Raw genomic sequence first — 12,291 nt, forward strand, 5'->3', positions numbered from 1 at the left:
TCAGAACAATTACTAGTTGTAACAGCTAAAAGCAATTTGGAATTTGCTCATGCGCTCAAAATCAACCACTTGTCTCAAGTAAGAGAAATTCCCATCGCTTTCAATATCCTACCACAAGCTTTGTATGAGGACTGTGACGTACAAGTTGGCAACCACCAATATTCCAGATGGCAGACATTCAGCTCAGGCTAACCAGTTTCTTTTAAAGGCACCTCTTACCTTTTTTTTGCCATTTATGACTGGGCACAGCATACTGAAACGGCACGCAGCACTTCTTGATGTTAGGACAGTACCTTGGTTTTAGAAATTTTCCTGATGCAGCAGTTATTTGGATTAGCATTCAAAAATTGTACATGATTTCATATGGCATTTAAAATTTTCTCCACATGTTGAGCAACAATGCAAACTATCCCCTGCATCCACTTCTTGTATACAACCCTCTTCTAGTCATTACTTGCACACAAGTGAGGAATGTATTTCATAGTGATCAGTCTGTCCCATTGAAACTCATGCACATACTGTTTTCTTCGACACTGATGTAATATTATGGCACAAGTCTGCAATACATAACCATGTGCAAAATTTGATGAAGTTTTTGAGACTTTTTAGAGGGTCCAGCATACTGACATTAATAGAGAGGTGTATTTTTAATATGACAAGTGGTAAGTTCATGCAATGAATGAAAATATTTAAAAAATATCAAAATTTATAATTTTCCCTTCAGCATACATTTTCACAATTTCTCACCCAGTCAACATGTGACTGATTATGGTTCCCTGTACAAACCACACAGTAACTTGGAGAAGATTCACAGTAGTTGGAATTTGAAATCTAAGCAATTTTTGTACTGCTTCTGCCCATTTTTTCCTCATGTTTGAAAGTATCATTCTTATCTTTAGTGTAACATTTGGTTTAGAAGTTATATCTTGAAGTGGCATGGCTCTGCCCTCACTAACTCTACTGTAACTTTACAGCAGGGTAATGGTAGATTTTTCCCTTGGAACTTGGGATTTCTGAACAGTTTAGTGACATGGCCACAATTTTATTTTATTTAGTGGCTCCTCTATTTGTCCGGTTTTTCCCTACCAAAGCTAAGAGGGCAAAAACCTGAAGCTCTCAAAATCCACTTCCACTACAGACGATTGCAATAAATGACACTAAACTGCACCAATCCTTTGTGTCAAACACATAATAATGAGTTGGTTGTTGTGTGTTCTAGTTAATTACTGTAAGATGAGCCCTGGATTTGCATCTCAAGGGTATTAAGGTTCGAAATTGGCATTAAAACAAGTTCACAATTTTAAGATAATCTGCACTAACGATCTCTCAGGATGCATCCATATTTGGTAACTTTTGCTAATAGTCTGAAGAGAACATTAGCTCTTTTCCTTTTTTATAAGAGCTATGATGGTGAACAATGTTAAACATTCCCAGGATGCTGGCCCATTTAAACAGTTAATGCTGCCACCTGAAATTAAGAAGAAATCGACAAATGTAAATTCATCTCAGTGTAAGTAAATTCAAAAGGAATTACAAAATCGTATACTTCCAGTGGACAATTTCCGGACTAAATACACTAAAGACAATGACAAGCATACAAAATCCAGATTGCATGAAAGACAACAGCATCTCTTTGAAAACAGCAGCACACAAACTGCAGTAACTTGGTAATGATAAAGTGCACTAATGAATATATGTATTGTTAATCAGTTTTCAAAATACCAAGTTCTTAAAAAAGTATTTGTCCTGAAAACATTATACCAGTGAGTTGTGTTCCTCCAAAATGCTGTGTAACTCATTAGTAAATGAAACTAAGCCTAGGCATACGGACTTAGAGGAACACAGTGACCATCCTGTGAAAACCATGTTTTCTTTATTATACATTTCATGAAAAAAGTATTATTCATTTTTAAATTATGTATAGCTGCATACTGAGCACTATTTACTTCTGCATTTCATTGATGAGTAGAAACTTTTTATACATTATGGAGTTCTTTGAGAAGTTTGGTACTTTATTTAGTGAGTCTTCTCGAAATTTAATCCATTCCATCTAACAGTTTTCAAATGTTTCATTAGTTGTTTCAATAAAAGCACTGGTACAACATTTTATCCTTGTCCAGAATCAACAGCAAAATTTCAACACTGTGTGCAGAAGATCATTTATGTACTCTACTGGTCATCAAAGTTCTAACAGGAAGGATAGAAAACGAGGAAAATCTTTCTTACTGTGCAGTAACAGTACATTAGGAAGATACCTCAATTAAAACTTTTCAGATGGTTTGGGAGTGTACAGGGTGAGAAATTTAGTACTTAGAGCTTCCACCTATGGCAGCAACAGTAGCGCTAACCAAGCTGGGTATTCAGTCAAGTTAGCTTGTATGACAGATACTGGTATGTCATCTACATTTACGTCCATACTCCGCAAGGCACCTGACGGTGTGTGGCGGAGGGTACCTGGAGTACCTCTATCGGTTCTCTGTTCTATTCCAGTCTCATATCGTTCGTGGAAAGAAAGATTGTCGGTATGCCTCTGTGTGGGCTCTAATCCCTCTCATTTTATCCTCATGGTCTCTTCGTGAGATATATGTAGGAGGGAGCACGCCTTGGTGAAGGTATGTTCTCGAAACTTCAACAAAAGCCCGTACCGAGCTACTGAGCGTCTCTCTTGCAGAGTCTACCACTGGAGTTTATCTATCATCTCCGTAACGCTTTCACAATGACTAAAGGATCATGTAACGAAGTGCGCTGCTCTCCGTTGGATCTTCTCTAGCTCTTCTATCAACCCTATCTGGTATGGACCCCACACCGGTGCGCAATATTGAAACAGTGGGCGAACAAGTGTACTGTAACCTACTTCCTTTGTTTTCGGACTGCATTTCCTTAGGATTCTTCCAATGAATCTCAGTCTGGTGTCTGCTTTACCGACGATTAATTTTATATGGTCATTCCATTTTAAATGCCTACTCCCAGATAATTAATGGAATTTACTGCTTCCAGTTGATGACCTGCTATATTGTAGCTAAATGATAAAGGATCTATCTTTCTTTGTATTTGCAGCACATTACACTTGTCTACATTGAGATTCAATTGCCATTCCCTGCACCACACGTCAATTCGTTGCAGATCCTCCTGCATTTCAGTACATTTTCCATTGTTACAACCTCTCGATATACTACAGCATAATGCACAAAAAGCCTCAGTGAACTTCCGATGTTATCCACAAGGTCATTTTTATATATACTGTAAATAGCAGCGGTCCTATGACATTCCCCTGTGGCACACCAGCAATCACTCTTACTTTGGAAGACTTCTCTACATTGAGAATGACATGCTGCGTTCTGTTATCTAGGAACTCTCCAATCCAATCACACAATTGGTCTGATAGTCCATATGCTCTTACTCTGTTCATTAAACGACTGTGGGGTACTGTATGAAATGCCTTGTGGAAGTCAAGAAACACGGCATCTACCTGGGAACCCGTGACTATGGCCCTCCGAGTCTCGTGGATGAATAGTGCGAGCTGGGTTTCACAGGATTGTCTTTTTCGAAACCCATGCTGATTCCTACAGAGTAGATTTCTAGTCTCCAGAAAAGTCATTATACTCAAACATAATATGTGTTCCAAAATTCTACAACTGATCGATGTTAGACATCTAGGTCTATAGTTCTGCACATCTGTTTGACATCCCTTCTTGAAAATGGGGTTGACCTGTGCCCTTTTCTAATCTTTTGGAACGCTACGCTCTTCTAGAGACCTACGATACACCGCTGCAAGAAGGGGGGCAAGTTCCTTCGCGAACTCTGTGTAAAATCGAACTGGTATCCCATCAGGTCCAACGGCCTTTCCTGTTTTGAGCGATTTTAATTGTTTTTCTATCCCTCTGTCATCTATTTTGGTATCTACCATTTTGTCATCTGTGCAACAATCTAGAGAAGGAACTACAGTGCAGTCTTCCTCTGTGAAACAGCTTTGGAAAAAGACGTTTACTATTTTGGCCTTTAGTCTGTCATCCTCTGTTTCAGTAAAATTTTGGTCACAGAGTGTCTGCACATTTTGTTTTGATCCACCTACTGCTTTGACATAAGACCAAAATTTCTTAGGATTTTCTGCCAAGTCAGTACATAGAATTTTACTTTTGAATTCATTGAGCACCTCTCGCATAGCCCTCCTCACACTGCATTTCGCTTTGTGTAATTTTTGTTTGTCTGCAATGCTTTGGCTATGTTTATGTTTGCTGTGAAGTTCCCTTTGCTTCCAGAGCAGTTTTCTAACTCGGTTGTTGTACCATGGTGGCTCTTTTCCATCTCTTACAATCTTGCTTGGCACATACTCATCTAATGCATATTGTACGATGGTTTTGAAATTTGTCCACTGATCCTCAACACTATCTGTACTTGAGACAAAACTTTTGTGTTGAGCCATCAAGTACTCTGAAATCTGCTTTTTGTCACTTTTGCTAAACAGAAAAATCTTCCTACCTTTCTTAATATTTCTATTTACGGCTGAAATCAATGATGCAGTAATCGCTTTATGATCACTGATTCCCTGTTCTGCCTTAACTGTTTTAAATAGTTCGGGTCTGTTAGTCACCAGAAAGTCTAATATGTTATCACCATGAGTTTAACTGCTCAAGGTAGTTCTCAGATAATGCACTTAAAAAAAATTCTTTGTCCCTGCCACCCGTTATAAACGTTTGAGTCTTCCAGTCTATATCTGGTGAATTAAAATCTCCACCCAGAACTATAACATGGTCGAGAAATCTACTCAAAATATTTTCCAAATCTTCCTTCAGGTGCTCTGCCCCAACAGCTGCTGAGCCAGGGGGCCTATAGAGACATCCAATTACCATATTCGAGCCTGCTGTAACTGTGACCTCCACCCAAATTATTTCACATTTCAGATCTCCGTCAATTTTCTTCGATACTATTGCACTCTTTATCGCTATAAGCATGCCTCCCTCTTCACTGTCCAGCCTGTCTCTGCGGTACACATTCCAATCTGAGTTTAGAATTTCATTACTGTTTGCATCTGGTTTCAGCCAACTTTCCGTCCCTAGTACTACGTGGGCATTGTGACTATTTATTAATGAGAGCAATTCTGGGACCTTTCTATAGTCACTCCTGCAGTTTGCTATTACCACATTAATTCCCTGTTGCATTTTGCCTACTGCTACCTTGTCGCGTCTCGGGAGGCATCTTGTCAGGCCTAAGGAGGGAATTCTCTAACCTAAAAAACCCACATGTGCACTCCATACATACTCTGCTACCCTTGTAGCCGCTTCCTGCATGTAGTGCATGCCTTGACCTATTCAGAGAGACCCTACATTTCTCATTCAATTGTTTGCCGGAGTTCATCAATCGTATCAGGTTGTGACTCTTGGTGTGTCAGTCTTTTGGCAACACATGACCATATGTTTTCAGTACGGTAAGAGATCTAGAGAAAATGCTGGCGAAGGCATGAGTCCATACTGAGATAGCTCAGGTCAGTTTCAGCAATGTCCCACCTTATCTCATTGGAAGGTGATATCATGGACAGAGAGAGAGAGAGAGAGAGAGAGAGAGAGAGAGAGAGAGAGAGAGAGAGAGAGAGAGAGAGAGAGAGCGGGGGGAGGGGGGAATACAGTCACTGGCATTAAAACTTCAGACATGTAATGCCTGTTGTCCAGATTACTGGATATGCAAACTAAAGGTGATCCTGTTGTGGTTCCAATGGCACCCCTTACCATCACACTTGGTGTATGACGATAACAAATTCAGTCTGGCAACTTTCATTGCCCGCAGTGTATCCAGTCATCCATTGCAATGCTGTACACAGAACTGGGACTCTCGAGAAACGACACTGTCGTAATACTTGTGTCCGGCATTGTCAGTGCGCTTCTCTAACCGACACGATGAAGTGCAGTCTTGACAGGCCATTATCCTGCTACAGCTGAATCCTGACATGAGATTTCTGAATCACAGGTGACCTGTATAACTTTTCTTTATACACAGAATATATCATATGCTAAAGAAATGCACAAAATGTAGATGGTTTCTGTGGTGTCACCGCCAGACACCACACTTGCTAGGTGGTAGCCTTTAAATCGGCCGCGGTCCGTTAGTATATGTCGGACCCGCGTGTTGCCACTATCAGTGATTGCAGACCAAGCACCGCCACACGGCAGGTCTAGAGAGACTTCCTAGCACTCGCCCAGTTGTACAGCCGACTTTGCTAGCGATGGTTCACTGACAAATTAAGCTCTCATTTGCCGAGACAATAGTTAGCATAGCCTTCAGCTACATCATTTGCTACGACCTAGCAAGGCGCCATTACCAGTTACTATTGATGCTGTAAAACATGTACCTTCAAGAGCGATGTTCACCAATTATGGATTAAAGTTAAGCATTCCAGCAGCTACGTACGTTTTTTGTTAGTCTCATTTCCTTGACCTGTTCCAGACCTCACGCCAGCCTGCGTGAGCTAAAACGCGTGCCTTTCGGCTTCCTCTCATAGTGGGTTGGCTGTCTTGCCAATCCACAACATTTGGCGACGAGGCCAATTCGCGTTTGTATCAATATTGCCCTGATTTACTTGTGTAATGGCTTCGCCACCATCTCCAGATGTACTGTCTGAATTTTATCGCTTACAGAATCAGCAGACGCAGGCCTTACTGGATGCCCTTGGACAGCTCGTCCAGGGTCAACATGCAATGCAAAACGATGCAGCAGCCGCCACTCCACCGCTCACGCAGCCACCACACACAGATGCACCAACTTTTCGTCCTTTTGATGCTGCACTGGAAAGCTGGACGGAGTGGTCACGCCAATTTGGATTCCATCTTGCCGCCTACAGAATTCAAGGTAACGAGCGGCAGCCTTTCTTATCTTCCATCGGAGTGACCACGTACCGTGTGATAGTGAAATTATTTCCCCGACGCGACGTAGCAACTCTGTCCTACGAAGAAATTTTGTCTGCATTAGATGCACATTTCAAAGAATCAGTCAATGTAGTTGCGAAAAGGTATACCTTCTTTCGTACAAAACGTACGGCGGGTCATACTAATCGGGAGTGGGTTGCAACTTTGCAAGGCCTTGCTAGGGATTGTGCTTTCGAGTGTCAATGTGGACTCCCTTATTCAGATACTATGGTACGTGATGCAATTGCACAGAACGTTTCTGATTTTCATATAAGGGAACAGATTTTGAAACTCGTTAATCCCTCCCTTCAATAAGTGATGGACATATTGGATCGACAGGACACACTTGACTTTGCTCAGGAATCATTTGAAACTTCACCAGCCGTGTGTCACATTAACCGGCCCACCGGGCGCGCTGCACGGAACAGTAAACAGCCCTCCCGCCCATCCACGCAGCTGCCACTAGGCTCTCAGCCACGTGTGCCACGCAGGCACGCAAATGCAGTGCTAAAATCATGCCCGCGGTGTGCTACTAGACATTCACGTGAGAATTGCCCATCACGCCAGGCTACTTGCTTTTTCTGTAATAAAAAAGGACATGTTCAGAGTGTTTGCCAGAAAAAGCTCAGATCGGACACACACAACCATTCCAGGCCCTTTGCTTCGCGCCGGAATCGGAATCGAACCAAGGATACTCCGGCTCGTGAAACTTCACCCATGGAAATTCATGTAGTTCATTCCACTCCGCCCAGTGCCACTCTCTCTAACAGTGACTGTGTTCGTCCCACAAATAGTGTGCGTCGACGTCACCGGAAATCACGTCAAGTCGCAAGTGATTATGTACCAGTGTCAGCTCACGTTGCACGAGACAGTCGCTCTTGTCGTCAGCAGGACAATAAACTTTTTGTAGAGTTGAACATTAACGGCAAAGTGATACCATTCCAACTCGATACCAGAGCTGCAGTTTCACTGATCAATCACGACACATACAAACAGCTGGGCACACCTCCGTTGCGTGCCGCAAATGTTAAGTTAAGTAGTTATTCAGGACAAGCGATCCCTATGTTAGGACAGTGCAGCCTTTTTGCAACATACAAGGGACAAACAAAACTTGTGTCATTGTACGTCCTTAGTTCTTTTTCTGCAGTGAACTTGTTTGGTTTCGATTTGTTTCAGTTGTTCTAACTTGTCTATAATGAATCAGGTCCTATCAGTGAACCAGACTGTGCCTTCAGACAGTGTTTCTTGTCTCTGTGAGGAATTTGCAGACATTTTTGCACCGGGCCTCGGTTGCGCTAAGAACTATAAAGCACATTTGGAACTGAAAGTAAACGCGCAACCGAAATTTTTCAGAGCGCGCAATGTTCCCCACGCATTGCGTGATGAGGTCGCAAAAACATTACACGATTTGGAATCACAAGGTGTAATTGAACGTGTGCAGGCTTCTCTCTGGGCATCACCCTTAGTAATTTTGCAAAAACCTTCCGGAAAATTGAGACTTTGTGTGGACTTCAAGGCAACAGTGAATCCACAACTAGTGACTGCAAGTTTTCCTTTACCCCGCCCAGAAGATCTTTTTGACAAACTGTACTCGGGTAAATATTTTTCGAAGTTGGACCTAGCAGATGCGTACTTGCAAATACCGGTGGACGAAGAATCCCAGCGCATTTTGGTGGTTAACACGCATCTTGGTTTGTATCGCTTCAAACGACTGCCATTCGGGTGTGCATCCGCCCCTGCATTGTTTCAGCAATATCTGCAAACTGTTTGTGTGCGTCGGTCCCTACTGCAGCAAACTATCTGGACGATATTGTGATCTCCGGAAAGACGGAAGAGAACATTTAGCCAGTCTCAGAACATTATTTCAGGTCTTGCGACAAAATGGTCTTCGCTTGCGGAAGGACAAATGTGTTTTTTGTTCGTGACTTACCCTATCTGGGACATGTACTCAATGCCCAAGGCATACATCCCAGTCCAGAGCACCTCCGTGCCAGACAAGACTTGCCTTCGCCGCAGAATTTGAAGCAGCTACAGAGTGTGCTGGGAAAAATTAATTATTATCATCGCTATGTGCACCACGCCTCTTCCATTTCAGCTCCACTTCATCGCTTACGCCGTAAAGGTGTTCCGTTTGTCAGGACGACAGAATGCGAACGCGCCTTTCGCCAGTTGAAATCAGCATTGCTTTCCAATACTTGCCTTACGCCATTCGATCCCCAGAAACCCCTTTTGTTGATGGTGGATGCATCGGATTTAGGGATCGGTGCTGTGCTTGGGCACAAAGATGGATCGCATGATCGCCCCATTGCCTTTGCGTCCAAATTGCTCTCGTCTGCGCAAAGAAATTATTCACAGATCGAGAAAGAAGCATTGGCTCTCGTCTTTGGTGTTACAAAGTTTCATGATTTCTTGTATGGTCGTCACTTTACCATCATCACAGACCACAAACCTTTGACATCGCTTTTTCATCCGACCAAGCCTGTACCTCCACGTACAGCGCAGAAATTCATTCGCTGGTCTATTTTCCTCTCGCAGTACCGCTACGATGTCTTGTATCGGCCCACTGCTCAGCACGGAAACGCCGATGCGTTGTCCCGTTTGCCTGTTGCTGAGGATAGAGAATTCGATTCTTCCGAACTTGCTTGCATGTTCATTGATGCGGAAACCGATGACGTGGTCGAATTGTTTCTGATTGATTTTCGTCGTGTAGCTACAGCCACAGCTGCCGACCCTGTCCTTGCTACCGTTCTGCGTTTTGTTGCCACGCAATGGCCCTTGTCAAAGTCACGGATCGAGGATCCGTTGGTTCGCCGATTTTTTGCTCACAAGGAGAGACTTTTTGTACGACGTGGTGTTTTGCTGTTGCGTTCTGATAATGATCAGTCCAGGGTCGTGGTCCCACGTTTGTTACAGTCCTCTGTCTTACGGCTTCTCCACCAAGGACACTGGGGTATAGTGAGAACGAAACAACTTGCTCGTCAGCACTGTACTTGGTTCGGAATCGATGCTGCGATTACGCATATGTGCTCTTCTTGCATGGCGTGTGCCGAACAACAATCCGCACCACCGCGGAAATTCTTTGCATGGCCAAAATCCACTTCCCCTTGGCAACGCTTACACATCGATTTTGCTGATCCATTCTGGAATGCTCGATGGTTGGTTGTGGTAGATTCATTCAGTAATTTTCCTTTTGTTGTTCAGATGTCTTCCACGACGTCATCTGCCACGATCCAAGCGTTATGTGCTGTCTTTTGCATTGAAGGTCTTCCGCAGACTATTGTTTCCGACAATGGCCCGCAATTCATGTCCGCAGATTTCAGTCTTTCTGCAAGGCCAATGGTATTCAACATCTGACATCCGCGCCGTTTTCGGCTCAGTCAAACGGTGCCGCTGAACGATTGGTCCGGACTTTCAAGTCACAGATGTTGAAGTTAAAAGAGTCGCATTCTCAGGAGGACGCGTTATAGCGTTTTTTGTCCTGGTATCGCTCTCAGCCCCGAGATGGTCGCTCGCCGACTGAGTTGCTCCATGGTCGCCCTCATCGAACCTTGATGTCTTTGCTACATCCACCGCATCAGGGTCCTGTGCAGTGGCAGACACCTGCTTTTGCTCCAGGTGACGTTGTCTACTATCGCAACTATCGAGGTTCACGGCGTTGGCTCGCAGGGCGCATTCTTCGCTGCCTCGGCCGCGCTATGTATCTGGTTTTGGGGGCCTCTGGTGAGGTGCGTCGGCATCTCAATCAGCTGCACCTCTGTCATCGCACGGGATCTGCCGCTCCCCGTCTGCTTTCAGCGACGGTGCCGTCCGGTCAGCGCCCTGTGGACCCATCTACTGGCTCGCCTCAGCCCCAGGTGTTACCGACGCTGCCTTCCATTTTTCCCCATGGCGACGCGCCGCCGCCTGTTCTCCCGCCGGCGACGCCCGCAGTGGACGCGTCGCTGCAACCATCGGGCGCCTCCCTGGGTCACGCGCCGCCGATCACTTCCCGTGACCAGTTGTCCTCCGACATGGACCGCTTGCCCGCTCCGGACCATATGGCGTCTTCGCCCGTCGGGTGCCCCGGCCCGATGGAGGTCGACCCTTTGGCCCCTCCTGTCTCTCTGCGGGTGCATACAACGCATGTTGACGTGCACCCTGGAGCAGGTTTTCAGGCGTTTCCTAGCTCCCCTCGGTCCGAATGGCAGGGTGCAGGTGGCACAGCCTCGCCTGTTGTTAGGCTCCCCACCTCGTCGCATACATCAACATGGGGTCCTTCCCCTGGCGGGCAGAAGCCTTATGCCACAACCGTCCGCCGATTTGAGGGGGAGGAATGTGGTGTCACCGCCAGACACCACACTTGCTAGGTGGTAGCCTTTAAATCGACCGCGGTCCGTTAGTATACGTCGGACCCGCGTGTCACCACTATCAGTGATTGCAGACCGAGCGCTGCCACACGGCAGGTCTAGAGAGACTTCCTAGCACTTGCCCAGTTGTACAGCCGACTTTGCTAGCGATAGTTCACTGACAAATTACGCTCTCATTTGCTGAGACGATAGTTAGCATAGCCTTCAGCTACGTCATTTGCTATGACCTAGCAAGGCGCCATTACCAGTTACTATTGATGCTGTAAAACATGTACCGTCAAGAGCGATGTTCACCAATTATGGATTAAAGTTAAGTATTCCAGCAGCTACGTACGTTTTTTGTTAGTCTCATTTCCTTGACCTGTTCCAGACCTCACGCCAGCCTGCGAGAGCTAAAACGCGTGCCTTTCGGCTTCCTCTCATAGTGGGTTGGCTGTCTTGCCAATCCACAACAGTGTCACTCCCACCTACTTTGTGTGATTGTGCTGAAATGCTAGTCCCTTGCATAACCAAGTATGTAGTACACTTCATGCCAGTTTGATATTTGTTGCATGCCACTTTCATGGTGTTGCAATTTTGATGGCCAGTGGTGTGTATCAGTAACAACACAGTACCCAAGTCTGCTTGTTCTTCACATTCTGAGTGCATACTGTTTGGGGTGGACATGATCCGATACCCACTGTTTGTTTAATGAAGGTAAGGTAAAAACCATGAAGCTGCTGTGTCTGCACAATGAAAATCCTTAAAAAAGTAACTGAATGAAACTTCCTGGCAGATTAAAACTGTGTGCCGGACCAAGACTCGAACTCGGGACCTTCGCCTTTCGCGGGCAAGTACTCTACCAACTGAGCTACCCAAGCACGACTCTCGCCCTGTCCTCGCAGCTTTACTTCTGCCAGTACCTCGTCTCCTACTTTCCAAACTTTACAGGAGCTCTCCTGCGAACTTGCTCGCGAAAGGCAAAGGTCCCAAGTTCGAGTCTCGGTCCGGCACACAGTTTTAATCTGCAGGAAATTTCATATCAGTGCACACTCCGCTGCAGAGTGAAA

The 12,291-nt window shown here is 44.9% G+C and overlaps 1 protein-coding gene across 1 annotated transcript in view; it reads right to left on the minus strand.

Moving 5' to 3' along the window:
* Window positions 1-688: 688 nt before the first annotated feature.
* LOC124614644 (notchless protein homolog 1) overlaps window positions 689-12,291 on the minus strand; it is a 94,244-nt gene continuing 82,641 nt past the window's right edge. The window contains exon 11 of the mRNA XM_047142960.1: window positions 689-1,468. Coding sequence (XP_046998916.1) covers window positions 1,456-1,468 — 13 coding nt within the window. The 3' untranslated portion in view covers window positions 689-1,455. The remainder of the gene's footprint in view (window positions 1,469-12,291) is intronic.

Source organism: Schistocerca americana, chromosome 1 (genome assembly GCF_021461395.2).
Source record: "Schistocerca americana isolate TAMUIC-IGC-003095 chromosome 1, iqSchAmer2.1, whole genome shotgun sequence".
NCBI classification, from domain to species: domain Eukaryota; kingdom Metazoa; phylum Arthropoda; class Insecta; order Orthoptera; family Acrididae; genus Schistocerca; species Schistocerca americana.